We start from the raw sequence: 19,647 nt of genomic DNA on the forward strand, positions 1-19,647 counted from the left end.
CCTTTTTTTTTATGGAATGGGCTGGAGCTATATTTAGATTGTCTCGAGTCATTGAGAAAATTTTATATATATATATATATATATATATATATATATATATATATATATATATATATATATTAATTAAAGAGTATTAAAAATAATTTAAAATTAAATTTAATAATTTTAAATTTATTTAATTATAAAAATTATTATAATATTTATTTATTTTTTAATTCTAAATGATAAATATAAATTTAATATTATTAAAATTTTTAAAATTTTTAAAGATTTTAAATTTTTTAATTTTTTTATCAAATGGAATTAAAAAAATATATTTCCTCATAGGAGTGCACCAAAGACTTTACAATAATGATCATTAGCATGGTAAGTTAATTTTTTGGGTGAAATTTAGCATATATGTTGTCTATTTTTATAAATTAATGGTTTAAGTTTTGTATTTGAACTTCTTTAAATTAAAGGTTAATTTGTCTATTTTTTTTTATCGATTTTTCGTTAATTATTTGAAAAATGATAAAATATTTTTGATGGAAAATTATATTTTCTTCCTTAAATTATGTCAACATTAATTTATATATCTTTCAATTTTTTAAAAAATAAATAATTCAATTCTTACATTTTTTATTTCGTCATATTGAAAAGAAAATATTATGTTTGCAAATATAAATGGAGAGGCTTTCAGTTTGATAGGTTAAAATAGAGATTAAGCCATTAATTTTTGAAAATTAAAAGATATATGTGTTAATTTTAATATAATTTACCTGATATATAATTCCTTGATAAGAATACAATAAAAACTGGCGTCCTCTTAAGAATACACCAAATACTTTGCAATAATGATCAATTATCATTCACTTATATTTATATTTTTGATGATTTTGGTCCTACCAATTTATCTTAATCAATTTGGCTAAGCTAAAAGCGATTTGTAATCTGCACCCAACTAAAAATAATTCGAATTTAAATGTTAATTTGTGTCTGCAAGTGCAGGCACAGGATTCGACTTAAAATCCTGCCTGGAAGACTAGGACTCCCAATAGAATCGAAGACCAGCAATTCTCATGCACACACTTGAAAAACGTTCCTCTCTCATTCACATCCCATTTGATTGTTCAGTTATAGTTTTTTTTTTTATTAGAAAATATTTACATATTTAAAATGATAATTTAATGGCAAAATTATTATGAGTCAGTAGATTAATTATTTTTCTTTGGAATATTTAATAAATTTTTATTGATACCATTGTAAAATTTTACAATGGTAGATACACGCACCAATTAAACAAATATTTAATAAATTTTTATTTTTAATAATAAAATATTATTTTAAAAATAATTAATTGAAATTAAAAATAAAATATTTAATATTTGTTTTATTGATACCATTGTAAAATTTTAAACGAACTGAGAACTATATTCTCAAGTTAATTCTAACCAGACTCCAGCTCTTTCATTTATTTTTGATGATGAATGAATCTGCTTATTGAAAATTAAATATCTTTTTGTATATCTGTATATTAATATTGATATTTTAATAATAAATGAAAGCATATATCATATTATTATATGAAAAAAAAATCTATATATATTTATGAGTTTATAATATTCTAGTTTCGCTCCTGGATGAAGGGCTCTTGAAAGATTACATTGGGGCGGGGGCTGTTGTGAGTAGATAAACGAAGGTGGCTAACCCACCTGTACTCGTGAAAGTTTTCTGGTTTGCTAGTCTAATGAGGAAGCTTCAGATTAAATTCGACAGGTGGTGTTTTACCATTTTCCAATTATGAAAGTTTACGATTAACATGTTCATGTGGGTTGCATTCGGTTTTCTGCTCTACACATTCAGAATTACTGTTGGTATCTTATTGTCTCTAAAGATGTCCTCTCCCGTCCTGGCTTTTACAGGGACAATGTTAGTAGTTTCTAAACCCATCTACCCCTTCGCTATCAATATTCTAGCCTTTGAGCGCACCAGTATTACACGGAAAGACAAATACATGAGCTTGGCAGTTAATACTGGAATCATTTAGGACCAATGAGATCAGTACAGTATGTATACTTGTGTTCTTTCGGAAGTAATTAAATCAAGGGGAGCAAATCACAAAATAAGGCATGGAGGGCGAGGCAAATTCTATGGTTGAGCTTATATCAGGCCATAATTTTTTTTTTTTTTTGGGAAGATTTAAAGAAAAAGCGCAAAGTAACTTTTAACACTTAATAAATTAGATAAAGTTACTTTCTGGAAGACGTGTTGAGCTGGATCTATTAAATTTTTATTTCATAAAATAGTTGATACTTCCCTCATGCAAATATCTGTAAACAAGGGAAGTTGTAACAACCTATATATAGAGTATAAGAAAGCCAAAACTAAGCTACAAGTTCAATCCCCAATCGTAAGGCTGGTATATCACCTTTAATTGACCACTGGCAAGCAACTCCAGCAAAGCTTCAGAGTTGGCAGGCTCCAAGTAATTTGATGCATGCTTGAGTACCTCTACCTCATTCTTACCAAAATCCACACTATACCTGTGCACCCAACAAGGATAAATATTAATCAATGGAAGAAACTATTACACCTTAGATTGTGGAACATACTTAGAAAAACTCAGGCCACAAATGCCACAAAAAAGTGATATATTGTTTATATGGGTGAAAATATGGCTTGATTGAAACCTCTCAAGCATATATGCACTTTTGTTGTTTGCCTTCATATAATTTGAAAAGCTGTTTTCGCAAAAATGTAATCCACAGCAGTTCCAATCATTTTTCTTTTAGTATAAATGCCAAATTATGGCTTCAATGCTACAGAAGATGGGAAAAAAACCTTCACCAAGAAATCATTATTATTTGTCTCAGTTAACTTTTGGTCAGAAAACACAATATTTGCGTTACCATTTAAAGTCAAACCAACCATGAAGATTAGCAGGCCTGGCTCATGGATGTCAGCCTAAAAGTTACACCATTATTCATTTATTTGCTCTTAAAATTCACAAATCTTTCAAAATTATGCAATTCTGTAGAAGTTCAAAAAACCAAGCCTCTAAACTGGCATATGGCCTTATGCAGCATGACTCTCAGAAGGTTCTATTTTCTTTTGCACATGCCCAAGCACTTGTGTGTTTATGTTGCTGTGTGTGAAAGAGAAAATAAATGTGTATGATATCCATCTTTGGACACAGTAACTCTGAGAAACTATATAACTGATGCATAAAAATTTCTACAGCAGAACTACATACCATTTGAGGATCGCACTGACATATGCAACCTTGGCATCCAAATCTATGGTAAATCCTCCACCTCTCAAGAAATTACGGGCTGAATCCATCAATTCCTCATCAATGTTTGCAGGTGAGTAGCATCGAAGCGCAGGTCCAGATCGAGTACCAGAAACAAGTGCAAAGTGAATCAGTGGTTCTGGATAGGGAAGAGCTGCCTGACAAATAAAATGAATTGAGCATTAGATATGAAATTCCAGACAGAATACTTCATTCTTTCCATAAAATTTGTCTAGTGAAATTTTCACGTAGCCATTTGTGGGCCTAGCTTAATACAAAAGCCAAGTAAAAGCCAGCCTGATAGAGACCCACTAGAAGTCCACAAGCAAGATTGATCCTTCGTAAATACAAGAGAAGATTGCATTCCACTTAAACATCTCCAACCTCTTTTGAACTTCTAGCGTAAAATAGAAGAAGATTAATTTCCACTTGAAGTCCAAAAAGCATCTGACTTCTTCCCTTGGTACCATGTCATAAATATAAGAGAATATTGCTTTCCATTTAAACATCCCAAAGCCTTTTCCCCAGGAAAAGGGGGGAAACTAGGTTAATGAGCCTTTCTCCCTAAAAACCTGAAGCTAATAAGTAATAAATATGCATAAAGGAGATACAAATAGCAGCCACAAGAAAAGTTCATCTACAAGATAGTATACATCTAAACCAATTCCTACTTTTCAGTCAAATAAAACATTTTGAACAAATATATGAGATTCTGAGCAATAACAGTCCTTTGCTTTGCCACTTCATCAAAGCCCTAGAGTTCTTGCCATGATTGTCAAATTCAACCAAATTTATTAAAGGGCGTATCTTATTGAATGTTTGATATTAATGTATTCAATAAACAGCCATTGCTAATAACATGAGCAACAACTAAATAAATCACAAAATGGATAGGGTCATATTTTTTTCTTTTTTTCCCTTGAAATTATAGGAAATTCAACTTTGCATATTAAAGGTGATATTTTATTGAATATTTGATATTTCGTGTAGTCAAAAACAAATTGAAGTGTTCAAAGTTTGCATAGAGCAAAAAACACAACCAACTCTCACTCCCTCCAACACCCATCCCACCTTAAAGGAAAAAAAAAAATATATATATATATATATATATTATAAAAATGGAGAATGCAAGAGGAAAAGCAAGAAAGTTGTCTGCGAATATAACCACCTAAAACTTCTGCATAGGTTGTGGCAGTGAAAAACCAACGGCCATCCATGAAATATGACATGAATACCATTACAACAACAACTACACCTTAATCTCTACCTAATTGGGGTTAGCCATATGGATATGTTTTGCTATTTAGCTTAGTTTGAGACTAATTTCATATCAAATTAAAAAAAAAAATACATATCATTGTTAAGATTTAAGAATAAAAAGAAGAAAAAGAAAAAAAGGAAAGAAATGAAGAGAAGAGAAAGAACCAGAAAAAGCTACATCTTTATTCTCATTACTCTCTAAAATAAAAGATTGCATATTCATATATAATAATCTCCTAAAATTACTACACTTGATTAAGAATATAAATCCTACCTATTTAAGGATGTAAATCCTATCCTAGTTAAGAATATAAATAATATATAAAATCTACTAATTAGGAAAATATAACATTCATATTGACTTTCCATAACACTCCCTTAAAATGAAATCTCATCAATTCCAACACTCCCACTTTATTGAGATTCTCATTGAAGCCAATAACTGCAACGAGTTCAGCAATCCCTCAAGTTCAATAACACAAAATAACAATACAAGTCCAGCGATTGATCCCTCAAGTTCAATAACACAAAGTAACAATACAAGTCCAGCGATCCCTCAATTTCAAAAACACAAAGTAATAGTAACATACCAAATTTAGAAACGCCTACACAAAGGAACAAACACCAAAAGCAAACCTTCTCTGAAGGCAATGCCGGCAAGAAAAAACAACAATACAGTAGGTGAATCTTACCCAAACAACTTGCTGTCCAAACTTCAACAAATGGTAGGCCAACAACTCAAACAAGGACTGACAGTGTCCTTAGAAGAATTGCAGCAATAGGAAATAGAGAAACAAAATACCAACCTCAATCAACAAAGAAGCAACACCAAGATAGAGACACCAAAACCCAAAACAGTAAAAAATATGCACCTAACAGCAATCAACAATACCCAATTCTTAAGAAATCAATCCAGTAAATTATACCCAATCCTCAGCAACTCAATCTAGCAAATAACAAACAAATAAGAACTTGGATAAAAAAGAAACCAAGAAGTTCCCTACATTAGAACCTAAGAAGAATGCCCACACTCTGAAGCACCTAAAATTGATTCAGACCAAACAACAGCTCATTGGGCTAAACTGAGGATGTTGAGGTGACGCCTGAACAAGAGGAAGGACTGCCGGATGACACCAGAAAACACTAAATGCAGGTCCACGCAGGGCACGTGAAACGAGGCACAAAAGGGTGTGTGAGATCCACACGTAAGAGGCGGCAAGCGGCAGAGCTTCCTTTCAGGGGGGGCGGTGAGCTCAGATGGCCAGCTTAGGACTGTGACCTTAGGATGACAAGGGGTCTCTCTTGGGAAACACGGTGTTTAAAATCAAATAGGAAAAAAACAGAGTGGCGCAGACAGTGTTTGATCTGATAGCATGTTAAGAAAGAAAAGAAAGGACAAGAAGGGAAGGAACACAAAAACTACATCATCCTCATTACTCTCTATAATAAAAGATTACATTTTTATATATATAATAATATCCTATAATCACTATATTAAATGTTACACTAATTAGAAAAATAAAAAAATATTAATTAAAAAAATATAACATCACTTTCTATAACAATTATCATTAATCAAGAAAAATGTTATAAACATTAATGCCAATAATTAAGAAAATAAATAGATTATCACACCTTGGAACGTTTATCATTCGCACTGAATGGTTTCATGAGATTGTATGGCGGGCGCTGGTTGGCCCTTAAAATGCCATTATGAATTGCTGAAAGTGAGTATGTACACCCACCAATTACATACTTAAAGTCTCCAAACAACCTCCTTCGCTCCAATGCTCCACCTGGATGGCCCAAAATTAATATTGCATGAATGGCCATCATATTGTATAGATTTATAAAGAATGCAAGCTTCTCTTCCCTTGATATATCTTGAAATTCTATCCTCTGGAGCTCTTGAATTATCCTTAAATACCTGCAGATATATCTACTTCAATAAAAACATCATAAAGCACAAAAAGAAAAGGTTCATCATGATAATGCATCAAACCTTGCAAATTCCTCGCTCCCATGAATAGTTCTGTAGTCAACATGCTTTCCATCCTCTGATGTGTAGGCTTCAAAGATTGCATAAGACAAAAATCTCAACCTTGATGCAATTTCGATTATGGGCTTTGGCTTTGCCTCAATTATACCCCTAGGAATGTTATAACATTGCGATGACACAATAGGATCGTCGTCCAAGAAACAATATAAGTGGTTGCCATCCTCAAATAAATTCTCGCTACAGTGTTAAGCATCATAGAGCACAAAAGGCCAAAAAAGTAATTATCAATAACGATATAAAAAAAGATCACAAATAGAATGGAAATTCACACAGGAATATTTTAAGCTACTTACTCAAGAACATGTCGAAAAAAAAGCTTGCTTGCAAGCTTTCGCCCAAATTCAATAGCCTGTTTCACAGTGCAATAACAAACAAAAGAAAAACTTAAAAATGATATTATAATGCTAGAATATGGATGAACTGAGTAATAACATCAGTCTTAAATTTACATTTTCAGGAAATAACAGGTTTTTTAATTCAAAAGGCAAATTAGAAAATAATCAAGTCAATTTGGACCAGGTTACAGTGTAATTTCAAGAGACAGGATAGTAACAGGAAGAGTTCACGTCCTCTAACATCAGCCAGAAAAATGAATTTTACTCCAATAAAAGATTGTAGAAATCCACAAAAAACCACTGGTGGTCAACTACAGCATATATTGACACAAAAAAGCAAATATGAGGACATAAAGGGCCTGATAAATCTTTGAGTATAAAACTTTGTATCCTAGAACTACACGACCCAAAAAAGTTTCATTGAAGGAAAGCAGAAAGCACAACTACAAGTACATAGTGTAAACACACCACAAACACCTGGTAGGCTGCCAATAAATTGACTATGCACATTATGCATGAGATCAAAGGATGTTCCAATCCATCAAAATGTTATAAAACAAGGAGCAGATTCTGAACTATGGGATGGGCTCAAACATCAATGGAAACTCCATGACTTTACAGGAACTACTTGTCTATTTCAAGTCACATTGACAATAAAGTTTTATTTGAAGCTAGATTGTAAAACCAGAAGCAAACCACTACATATTGTTATTTTAGGACTGGTTTTAGATTTCAGACAACTAAGTCTCGGTGCACAGAACTTTAAAACAGGAACATCAGGAATGCCTGAGGCACCTTCAGTTAACTCTGTGATAAACTTAACATGCTCCCAAGGAAATTAGTTCTAAAAAGAAATTCAAAAGCATGCCTAAGAGGCATTAAATCTACACAAATCAGTTTGCTACGCAAATGGCATATTCTATGTAAATTGACCATCTAGCAAGACTTAAATAAATTAGTGCTTCCAACATAACAAATATTAGGGTTCTTCCACCCTATATGTCTAACAGACCTCTTCCCTCTCCAGGTACTGATCTTCTGATAAGAAATCAATAGCCTCTGAACCTAAAAAACAGTTAGAGAACCTCCGCATCTTATAGAATCGGTCTTTAACAACTATAGATTCTTGCATTTTCCGAACAATAAGAGCTAATTCATCAATGGACCCACTACTGGAAACATCATCTTCACCAGAAAGTGGCGGTAGAGGAGCCTCAAATGCTGGTGCTTCAGTAATCAAATAATCAATCTTCTCTTCAAGCTTGCCAGATTCATCCAAGCCCTTGAGCTCACTTAACCCTCCAATCACAATCTCATTGAAGAATACTTTAGGAACTGCACAAGACCCTGTAAACTTCTCTAGCTCCAACTTTCTACTAGGGTATACATCAATGTTAATCTCAACATATCTAAGCCTTTTATTATACAAGAATAATCTGACCTCTTTACAGTTTTGACACCCTAACCTTGTATAAAGTATAATTCTTCCTTTCATGACTATAGGTTCTGATGGTTCTTCAATGACTCCCACCCCCTGCTCAGTTTTGTTGTCTGCATCAACATTTCGATAACTCATGATATATTTTAGAGGATTCCATGCAGATCTATCTAATGGTTTCTGAGAAGTTTCTGTGGCTTCTTTATCTCTAGCTGAATCTAGAGCCTCCTTGTCTTCATCAGCAGGAAACGGACCAAATTCATCTCTTTTGCCAGAAAGGGCACGAATAAAACTCGTGACAGCAACTACACCTTTCTCCTTGACAAACTTTCGAAGAGCCATAGCCTTCTCAGGCCAAACAGATCCCTCAGATTCAGAATCAGCACCCAAAGAACGGAAAGATGTGCTCCTGTTGGCTTCCATCCCAGGAATCTCTATTCCATCAAAAACAGGATCTGACTCTTCCTTGGCAAGATTGTCCCCCATAGTTAGCTCTGTTCCTTCTTCAGGTTTAGACTCTAAATTCTTACCCTGACCCAAGTCAAACTGTTGAATATCATCATTTAACTTTCCTCCTTGATTTTTAGACTCCATATCTCTACTCTCATCCATCTTGCTCAAGTCACCATGTCCAATACCATCCCCTATCTTATCTCCTTGACATTTGCATTCCAATACACTATTATTGTCAATATTTTCACCAGTGTCATCCTTCCCATCATCTTTTTCTAATTTTGAATCACCCTTGCTGATATCCAGAGATTTCATCTCCTCTGAAAGTGGTGTATGTTCATGTTTCAGAACATCAACAGCATCTTGCTCCAATTTTGCAGAGGTTGGAGATACTGTTATGCTTTTCTCTGTTAATGCCTCCTCCATGATAATGACAACATATAAGGTCTAATACAACTCAACAAAGCATGCTCCTAAATTTTAATCCCCCTTGCTCCAGTAGATAATTAGAATAACAGAAACCTGGAAGAAATGCACACAAGCTTAAGCAATAATGAAGGAACATACATGCTGATCCAATAATAATACAGCAAGCTGATAGAAAAATAAATGAAATTGATCTTGTAAAAATAGTAAGGGAATTTGAATAATGCAATAATTACTGCAACATTGCTTGATCATGCAAAACCTATTATGCAATAAGCCAGGAAAAAGTTCCAGGGTGTAGAAATCTGTAAAGCAAAGGTCATATTGTTGTCCATAGTACAATGAAAGTTATACAGTTCCACCAAGCAACACCACTACATAGATAGCATTATGATATACATAATTTCATCAGGAACTTTAGAAAGAGGCTGCCTCTACTAAACCTCACCTGAACTGATCGCATATATAGACCATGATTGAAACAGTGGCACACAAAAGGCACTCAAAAAGAACTTATTAACGAAAAATGAGTGACCAAGAGACCAAGTTATTGCCCTTACTAGTCAAAATAATTGTTTTCGTCAAAGACTACATCCATATAGAATACTTCAAACTCATGTTTCACATTCAAACAACTATAATAAGGAAGACAAATAGGATTTAGCCTAACGAATATAAAATTCGCAAATATTAGAACTTTTCCAAGCATATATTATTGTAAAAAACGGGGAAAAAAAATCAGGTCAGCTACAGAAATCTTGGTCCAGTGAAGACAAATTCTTCCTTCCTTTCCCTAGAAAATAAACGCATGAAGGGGGAAAAAAACTGTTTCGGTTTCATTTCCCCTATTCTCTCAGTATCCAACAAACAGGCAATGAACAAGAATCTCCATTTGACAATATATAAAAAACTATACAAAAACTCTACAATCTCATGTAAACCAAAACAACAATAAGCAAATAGATAATATACTAGCAAACATTAGGGTTTGCCAGAAAATCTACAGAGCGACCGAGGAAGATAACTTACAGATCTGTAGAGATAAGAGATAAGAGGAGCGTTGAAGCGAACAATTGTCGACAAATGAGAGTAAATGGAAGAGAAGATCTGAGAAGTGTTACGTGAAACGGTGAGAATTAAATAAATAAAAAAATAAAATTTAATTTTTATTTTTAATTGAATTGAAACGGTATGATTATGGATGGGGGGAGGGCGATGGGCGATGAGTTGATTTTCAGAGAGGGAGAGAACCAGAGAAAGAGATGAGCGAAAGAAGCGGGAAGTCCGTGGGCTGGAAAAAATGAAAGTGGTGGGTTTGGACTACTGACTTTTGGACCAAACTTTTTTCTTTTATAGATTTGCGGACCATTCGTTTCAACTTTTTTGCAATTTACCCCTTATACTGTGGAGAAATTACTTTTCCGCCCGTATATTATGCCATAATTAAATCCATTAATTTCGGTCCTAAACCAGACCGTGGCGGGCCCTAATCACTGCCACCAATTCTTTAGAATTAAAAAATAAATAAAAAAAAAGTTCATCTATTTATGTGGGGATCAAAATAAGAAAATCATGGATGGTCATTCTCACGAGAAAAACGATTACTATTATATAGAACACATTAAAAATAATAAAATTAAGAAACTTAGAAAAATATGGAATATTTTAGGGAAAATGGTAGAATAACAATAGATTAGTTCAATCATTAACTTCAATCATGGGTGTGAAGTAGTTGCAGAAACTCTAATTTTTAGTGGAATCGTAGAATGGTAAAGTTCCTCTAGAAAAAAAAAATTATAATCAATAATGAAAATTTTTTACATTAATGGAATGTTATTTATCCATGTTAGATCAATCCCAAACATTTTATTAACTCCAATTTCGTCAAAATTGAAAGTTATGCCAACAATAAATTGACTCGGTAAATGTGTTTGAAATTTATGATCCTCATACATTTTTTCCCATTTTTTTAATGACAATTACAATAATAATTATAATTTTTTTTAGTGTGATTATAAAAAGCTTAAATTCATGTGAAATGAACTTGACGATCATTAGTACACCTATTAATCATAGCTGTCCAATTAACAATATTTCGTTTCAGCATTTCATCAAGCACCTTTCACGCTTTAGTTAATTCCTCTAATTTCAAGTATACGCCAAGTAAATTGTTATCGACACGCGTGATCAATATCCTTAAACACTTTAAAACAATTGTTTATTTCTTGTTAGCGTTCTTTGCCCTCTAACATGACTAGGGGTGAGCATTCGGTTCAAGTCGAACTGAATCGAATTAAATTTTAAAAATTGAATCGAATCGAAATAGGTAAAAAATCGAATCGAATAGAATCGAACTGCTTTATTTCGATTCGATTTGATTTAAACCGATCGGTTTGATTTTTTATTGATTTTTTAATTTAGACTTAATTTTCAAGTTATTTGATCTAATTTTAACTTTGGTTTGAATCTAATAACCATTAATCAATGAAATTAAATAATTAATATTTATAAAATTAAATATAATTCATAAATTTTCCATAAAAATAAATCAATTCAACAATTCAGTTCGATTTAGTTTGATTTGACTATATAAATTACTATTCGGTTCGGTTCGGTTTAACTGATTTTTTTCTCTTTAAAACCGAACCGAACCGAAATAATCGAAATTTTTATAATATAAAACCGAATCAAACCGATTTAATTTTAAAACTGAACCGATTGAACCGAATTGACTAGGTTCGGTTCAGTTTTTCAGTTTGAACCGAATTCTGCTCAGCCCTAAACACGACCAAAGCCAAAAGTGTATGAAAACCAGAATCAACGAAATGAGTTGCTGATTGAGTATCCTAACACCTTGAAACTCGAAGGCAGAAGTATTGGCCATTGAGAAAGCGGAATTGCATAGTAGAGATAGAATTATTATCGTTATTGCAATAGATGGAATGAAAATCTGAATATTGCTTCTTGTTTTTTAGGATTGTGGTTGTTAAATAGTTGCTTCTTGTTTTGATGACTGTGGTGATTGAATAGCGAGAAGTGAAGGCTGTATAAATAAAGCAGTGTTCAGTGAAAGCACATTAATGAAAGCGTTTTTTCTAGTTAACAAGGTGTATAAAAAAACCGTCCAAATCATTAAAACTCATTAATCTGACCTAATTTTTTTAACGGTTTTCATTTGAGTTACATTAATTATAAGTTAATATCATATAAAACATATTTCAATTATAAAAATTACTACATCATTAAAAACTCGAATCGATGCCTATTAAAAACAATGAATTTTCCAAACACAAAGAAATGGAGAAATTTATATAATATATAGAGAAATTTATAAAAGTTTATTATTAAAAAAATTAATTTAAAAATGAATTTTTAAATTATGTTAGCATTATTTTTTTAATTAATAAATAATAATAGTATTCAATTTAATGTAAATATATGTAAAAAAAAGTACACATTGAATTATATAGCGTCAAAGATTGAGCGAATGATGAGTTACAAAAATATTAAAAAGTATTATACAAATTCAAAAAAAAAATATACAGCCCAAATTATCAAATTGAATTCAATTTCAATTTATTTTATCATAAAAGTAGAAGATATTAATTTTGATTTTAATATATTCAAATCGATTTAATTTATATAAATATATTGACGCTGAACAAACCGACCCATGAACGCCCACAATGGCTAGTGCAAAAATTTCCAAGTTCTACGCTCTGCAGGCCTGAAAATTTTGAGAGCCGTTGGCGCCTGGCAACCAGTCATTAGTTCTCAAATTTTCGATATTTATTTTCTGAAAAGACAAAATTGCCGTTCCAGGTTTCTTCCTTCACTTGTATGCGACGGTACCCTTTTGACGAAGCTGCAAGCCAAAACCTCCTTCCAGAAGATATCAGAGCGCGAGGCGTTCTACCTGATAAATTTCAATGGAGTTAGCTTCTTCGACTTTCCAATCTCCTTCTCTTTTCTTCTTTAGATGTCATCTCCAAATCTTAATTTCTCTTCTAAATTCAAAGGCAAGTCGCTCTTCTGAATCTTTTCTCACTTTCTGAATTAGAATAAACTATAAATAAGTTGTGCAAAAATAAGGGTACAGCATAAATCTTTTGTCGATGGATTGCAATTTAAAAATTGGTTGTGTTTATGAAAATTCCAGTTTGCCCGCTGCCAGTTGTTGGGACCAGGCAGCGCAAATCTTCTCCGGCCGTTGTTGTTGGCGGTGCAACTGATGTTTCTAGTGATAAGAAAGGGGAGGAATGGATATTCTCTGATTCTTCTGAACCCACGGCGGTTGGTGATGATTTTTCCGTTCTCTCTGAACAAGAAAAATTTCCATTCACGGAGCATCACAGCATCAATGATTTGGGAGACAACCAGAAAATGAGATTAAACATGCTTATCAAATTGGTATGTGGCTCTCTTTCACTAACTATACCCTCACCCAAAATTTATCAGAATGAACACAGCCTCTCTCAACAATAAGAGCTCACAATGCAGGTCAAAATTGTAGGTCTATCCATGAAATGAATAAAGCAAAATTTTTTAATGAAGAATTTTGTTTTCACTATCAAATATTAACAGATGCTAGAACGGTGCTGAGCTTGTTCGCCGGAGTTGGTATCTAGGAAAAGGAGTTGAATCAGTTGATAGAAGCATCTCCACTTCCTGCTCCAACAATGAAATTAGAAGAGAAAAAAAATAAAAATAAATTTAATTTCCAACTTACAAAATATAATAACTTGAGCCAGGTATTTGCTTCTTGAGTTCTGAACTGGCTCATGTAAATGTGTGAGTGATTATGTTACCTTCAGCTTCTTGAGCCAGGCATTTGCTTTCCTCAAGTGAAACACTTCATGCTCCAACTTGTTAGTATAAGCCTATAAATACATGAAAACAAAATTAAGATCAATTATGAATTCAATTAGGCTTGCATATTTGTAGGCAAAAAAAGAAATAAACCTGCTTCCTTGCTCTTGACCTTGCAGCTGACTCACGATTCTTAATCATCCTCTTCTGCCTCCTCTCAATGGTCTTCTCCATCATCTCATTAGAATATCGTCGCTTCTTTTCAGCAGCTGCCTGAGACTCTGAAGATGTAGCTGACATTGCTGGCGCTTGCATGGTCATTCCCAGTTGGTTCTCTGAGTATCCAACATCAATAACTGGGTTCTCAAAAACTGATGGCTCAGATACTTGAAAATTCGAATCCAATACTGTCATCTGCTGCTGTTGCTGTCTCTGCACAGCTGCCATTTGAAGCTGCAGCCAATCTGCCTGCTGTGATACCACAACCATTGGATCAATCGCCATAATTGGCTGAGGATTAAGCGCATTTTGATTCTCTATATTGATCACTCCGGTGCGAACCAGGAAATCCTCTAGCGTAGTTTCTCCGATTTGCTGCTGAATTCTTGATTCTTTTTCCTTTGCATTGACATGTTCTTGATGGACAATGTCCTTCCAAACATCCTCATCCACCGTTTTCTCAGTCAACCTTCCGTTCAAGTCGAAATTCCCAAGAAAAAAAGGAACAGAAGCAGAAACGGAAGAGGAAGAGGAAGAAGAAGAAGAATGGTTAACATTATGCAGCAACTGACCTTCCTCAAGAGAAATCACGTTTTTCAACAATTCATCTAACTTCATAGCATTCAAAGGCTTTCCTACGTGTCCCAGCTGATCAAAGGTTAGATTATACAAGGACCCTTGTCTGGCCAGATTAGGGAACTGGTCCTCCTGAGCTCTATTTGGTGACACCATTGTTCTATTATATATACATGCACCAGTTAATGGATGAAGATTATCCAAGAAATTATGAAAATTCAGCACCAATGAATCAGATCAAATCAAGTTAAAATATCAGTGAACAAAGATAACGCAAATGAACCTTCTTTTATTGTGTGTATACCAAGAAAAGGGTTAGAAGAGAAACACTCCCATTTCGAGAAATAGGATGGTGAAAATGGAGGATTGAAGGACATAAAAGAAAAAGGAAGGTGGAGAAGCGAAATCTGAGGCCGCCAGAAAGATCGAAGAACCCGTTGGAAAGGATCTGGCAGAAATGGGTGGATCCTATTTTTAGATTGAGAGAGAGAGTGAAAGTGAGACTCTTCTAAACAGTTAGGCCTGATTATCTTGCTTATTTTGCGGGATATAGAGATGAATTGCAAACATATTTTATTATCTATCTTCTACTTAAACGACTCTTACTTAACGATTCTTATGAATTACAAACATATATATATATATATATATATATATATATTATACAATTGACATTTTTCTTTTAAATTTAAAAATTAATATTTATTTATAGTTAATTATGAATTTAAAAATCTAATCATATCATTAAATATATAATTATATATTACTAATTTTCTATTTTGTGATTTTTTTAATATTTAAAATTTTAAATATAAAATATAATTAAGAAAATATTTAATTAAAATAATTTAATAAATTTATAATATATTTAATTAATTTATAAATATTAAAGTCTAAAAAAAACTATCACACACACACACATATATATATATATATATATATATATATTACATAATCATTAAATTAGCATAATATATCTATTGTGCAAATTATTTTTTGTCAAAATATTCTGTATATATAATTTAAATATATGTCAATATAATTTTTTTATAAAAAATAAAGTATATTAAATTACTAAAAATATAAAATCGCATAATTTTTTTATAAAAATAAAATAAATTAAATTATTAATAATGTAAACTCGTGCAACGCGAGCATATTATTAGTAATTGTCGACACCATATTTTGGCCGATCCTTGAAATCAATAAACTTTGAAGTCGATCCCTAACACTGAGTCTCCCTTTGCCAACCAACCACATTTCCGATCTCTCCTCAAAAGGAATCGAATCAATACTAAGTCCCCATATCACTTAAGGCCTCACCGATCTCTCAAATCAATTGTCAAGTCCTCTGACCAGTCAATTATATTTCCGATCTTTCCTGTCAAACGATATTGAACCAACATTAGGCCTTCGTGCCACCAGTCTTATTGCCTATCTCTCTTTTAAAAGTTTGGGAATAATAAAGTTAAGGTTCCGATCCGGTTTAATGATGATTCCGATCTTAAGTGTTCAAGTCAAATTTTCAATTTTAATTGTAACACCCCAAAAATTTTAAATTTATTATTTTATGAGTAATATTGGTATTTTAATTTTTATTTAAATTTTAAGAAATTATTTGAGATTTTTCGGATTTTAAAAATCGGGTTCGATTTTTCGAAAATATAAACTTTGATGATTTTTAAAAATTAATTTAAAGACCACGTGGCAAAACTAAAAATATATTTGGAATCTACGAATTTTTCTGAGTTTTCTGGAATTTTTTCGAAATTTTTGGACTTCGTTTTCGATCCCGAGGCAGAGTAAAAATTCAAAATTTTGTATCCTGAATCGGACCGGCCGAATCGAACCGGATCGGATCGGACCGGTCGAATCGGACCGGCCTTTTCTTTTTCTTCTTCCCTTCCCCGCGTGCGTCCGACCTCCTCCCCTTCTCTCTCTCTTTTCTCTCTCCTCCCTCCTCCTCTTGCCGCGCTGCCACCTCCTCTGCCTCCCCACCTCGCCGTGCCTCGCCTCCCCACGGCGGCGCGCTGGAACGCCGGAAGCGGCTTAAACGGCAGCGCGCGCGCGACCGTTCACCTTCCCGGCCAAAATCCGGCCGATCCGGCCATCAATCGGACCGGGTCTTATGTCTAAATCCATCTACTCGTCAAGAGCTTTCCATAGACACCAAGAACACCGAAATCCATTGAGCGGTTTGTCCAATTTTTGCCTGGGAAATTTTAGCTCATTTGACTTTCGGGCTAGATTTCTCGCAAACCGTGAATCCCACGAGAAAACCGAGAGTACTAGAGCGCTCCACTTGTCGAGAGCTTCGCGGCGACATAAATTTCGAATTTTTTCGACACCGTTTTTCGGTGGGTCCCACGGAACTTCGCAGTATTTTTCCGAGCATTAAATGAGCTTAGAAAATTCCATAAAATTTATGTACTAACCCCTGTGTTGTGGGCTTCGTGTAGATATCTTCAATTCGCGGAAATTCGACGATTGCAAGGTGCGTGAATTTCGGCGAACAGACGTTCTGGAAAAGTCTCGAATTGGACCGAGGTTTTGGCTACCCCATTGTCGACGTCGGCGCGTTCCCGAAGTCGGAATCGGCAAAGGTAAACCCGAAGCTTGCTTTTTTGTAATTTTCTAGTGCTTAAATAGGATTAAAAATTCATAAAATATTCGTGGTAGCTCAGAAAATTATGATTCTTTTTGCAATAGCCTAGTAATATTGCTAAGGACCGCGGGGCAAAGTTTTAAAATTTTTAGAGCTTGTTTGGGTAGTTTTTGCAAAAATGATCAATTATAAGGACTAAATTGAAATTTTACATATTGTGATGAATGACTGTTTGGATGGGCCCAGGAGGGGCTGTGTGATTTGATTGAGTTGTGGATATATGGATTGTGAATATAGAAGTGTGTTTTGAGCCTTTTTGCAGGTTGGGTAGGTCCTAGGTACAGGGGAGACTCTGCCGAATTTTCGGCACGACTTAGGACGTATTTGGTCTTTTTTTTATTGTATTGAGTCATTTGTATTAAATAATTGTAATGTAATTGTCGTGAGCGGAATGACCTTCTTCCTCCGTCCAGTACACGAATGTAGTTGTCAAGTCTGTGAGTAAAATATTAATTTTAATTGTAATTTCACTATTATTATATGTTCAAGCATGCCCATGCATCACTTATATGCATATATCTATGTAGATAAACTTTAGGCACGATTTATGTTGCATTCATAACTGAGAAAGTGCCATGTATGTTGCTGTGGTAATTTGGAGCAGTGTGCGTGCGTTGGCGTGCGTGTGATGTGGTGTGGACTATTGATAGGACGGGTAGTCAAGGCTTGAGATCTTCGCTGGGACCCGATCCTTTGGGGGGTAGTCACGGCTTGAGTTCTTCGCTGGGACCCCCGATTTGGTTTATTAAGTGAAAGTCCGGCTTGAGTTCTTCGCTGGCACCAGGTTGGATTTAAGAGAGCTATATAGGGGATCAGCTCCCATATATATTATGATTGATATCACTGGGTGTGTGAGTGCTCCAAATTACCTTTATGATGTGAAAATGTTGTTGATGTTGCATTTCACTCTACAGGGTGCATTAGTTTTAGATAGTTATAGAGATTATGGTTAAAATTGATATTTTACTCTCTGAGTCGAACGCTCACTCCTATTCAATATTTTTTCAGGCCACAGGAGGATATTTTTGAGGCTAACATGCTTTCTCCCTCGCAGGTCGATTATTAATGTTTGTATAAACTTGTTAAATCTTAGAATTTCCGCATGTGTTAGAAATGTTTATTTGATTTGGGTCTGTAAACTAAATTATTATTGTGGACCTGTAAACTTAATATTCTATGCATGTTTGATGGATTGGATGAGAGAGCTGAGCTCCCATTTATTTTTATACTGATGAGTATGTGGAGGGTGAGCTGAGCTCCCCAATTGAGTATTTACTGTGTTTACAGGTCAGGTGAGTCATAAACTCCCCGTTGGTAGGTCCATTTTATGGCTGGACTCTGTCCGGTTGATTTCTTGAAATTGGGCCCAAATGGGCCTTAGAGTTGGGTTAAGTGAATAGTTAGGCTTACTACGGGCCTCGGGGGCTTTAGGCTGGCCCAGGTCCTAGTGCCGGTCCGGCCCATAGGTTGGGTCGTGACATTAATCAAGTCCCGTTTAGCCTTGGTTCCCAGCCGATATCATGCTTATAGTGTTTTCCGACCTCTTACACTTAGATTAATAATCACTTTTAGTTGTTGTTCTAATATGCTCAGACAATCAAGTGCTTGTGTAACTTAGAGACTTTCCGATCACATCCAATCATTGAATAAAAAGGGAACTTTCATTTCATTTCAAGTTTATACAAGTTATTCGGCTGGAGGATCACCCCCAACTTGATCTACATTTTGTTCGCTTCCTCTCTCACCCTCAGCCTCCTCCTCACTATCCTCACCTTCGTCCTGGGGAGCCAGATCTACCATCCAAGAGAAGTCCTCCTCGGGATATCGCTTCCTGAGCTCGGCCAAGAGATCCCCATGAGCGTTCACATAGGCACCGGCCTCCCTCGTCACTGCCTCTTCTTCTTTTGCTTTAAGCTCCTCAGTGAGGCGAGCGACTTCAGCAGCTCAGAGCGCCCGAACCTCCTCAAGAACATGAGCCTGCTCGGCCAGCTTATCCTCATAAAATTTCATCCGCCCCTCAATTTTAGATATGTAGTTTTGGGCAGACAAAAGTTGAGATCGAAGGGAAGCAGCTTCCTGACCCACCTTCTCGACATCCTGCCTCAAGCGATGAGCCTTCTCCCGGATAATATG

At 34.5% G+C, this 19,647-nt stretch overlaps 3 protein-coding genes across 8 annotated transcripts; 1 reads left to right on the forward strand and 2 right to left on the reverse strand.

Annotated features, from left to right (window-relative positions):
* Positions 1-2,250: 2,250 nt before the first annotated feature.
* On the reverse strand, positions 2,251-9,340 carry LOC110647276 (uncharacterized). Its single transcript, XM_021801037.2, has 6 exons — positions 7,941-9,340; positions 6,887-6,942; positions 6,537-6,770; positions 6,170-6,461; positions 3,236-3,432; positions 2,251-2,525 (listed from the first exon to the last, which is right to left on the reverse strand). Exons 1-6 carry the CDS (start codon positions 9,243-9,245, stop codon positions 2,372-2,374), a joined length of 2,238 nt encoding a protein of 745 aa, XP_021656729.2. The 5' UTR covers positions 9,246-9,340; the 3' UTR covers positions 2,251-2,371.
* Positions 9,341-12,887: 3,547 nt separating this feature from the next.
* Positions 12,888-18,700, forward strand: LOC110647284 (uncharacterized). 6 transcript variants are annotated; one of them, XM_058131313.1, is made up of 3 exons: positions 12,888-13,264; positions 13,405-13,655; positions 18,523-18,700. In XM_058131313.1, exons 1-3 carry the CDS (start codon positions 13,225-13,227, stop codon positions 18,541-18,543), a joined length of 312 nt encoding a protein of 103 aa, XP_057987296.1. In that variant the 5' UTR covers positions 12,888-13,224; the 3' UTR covers positions 18,544-18,700. The 6 variants fall into 6 exon arrangements, with proteins under 6 accessions (XP_057987296.1, XP_021656739.1, XP_057987294.1 ...); XM_058131311.1 differs by lacking the exon at positions 18,523-18,700 and adding an exon at positions 14,324-14,459 and having other exon boundaries at positions 13,124-13,264; XM_021801054.2 differs by lacking the exon at positions 18,523-18,700 and adding an exon at positions 14,321-14,437 and having other exon boundaries at positions 13,124-13,264.
* LOC110647311 (ABSCISIC ACID-INSENSITIVE 5-like protein 3) lies at positions 13,784-15,005 on the reverse strand. Its single transcript, XM_058131310.1, has 3 exons — positions 14,208-15,005; positions 14,054-14,125; positions 13,784-13,913 (listed from the first exon to the last, which is right to left on the reverse strand). The coding sequence occupies exons 1-3, from the start codon at positions 15,003-15,005 to the stop codon at positions 13,833-13,835; spliced, it is 951 nt and encodes a 316-aa protein (XP_057987293.1). The 3' UTR covers positions 13,784-13,832.
* Positions 18,701-19,647: the final 947 nt, after the last annotated feature.

Source organism: Hevea brasiliensis, chromosome 12 (assembly GCF_030052815.1).
Source record: "Hevea brasiliensis isolate MT/VB/25A 57/8 chromosome 12, ASM3005281v1, whole genome shotgun sequence".
NCBI classification, from domain to species: Eukaryota; Viridiplantae; Streptophyta; class Magnoliopsida; order Malpighiales; family Euphorbiaceae; genus Hevea; species Hevea brasiliensis.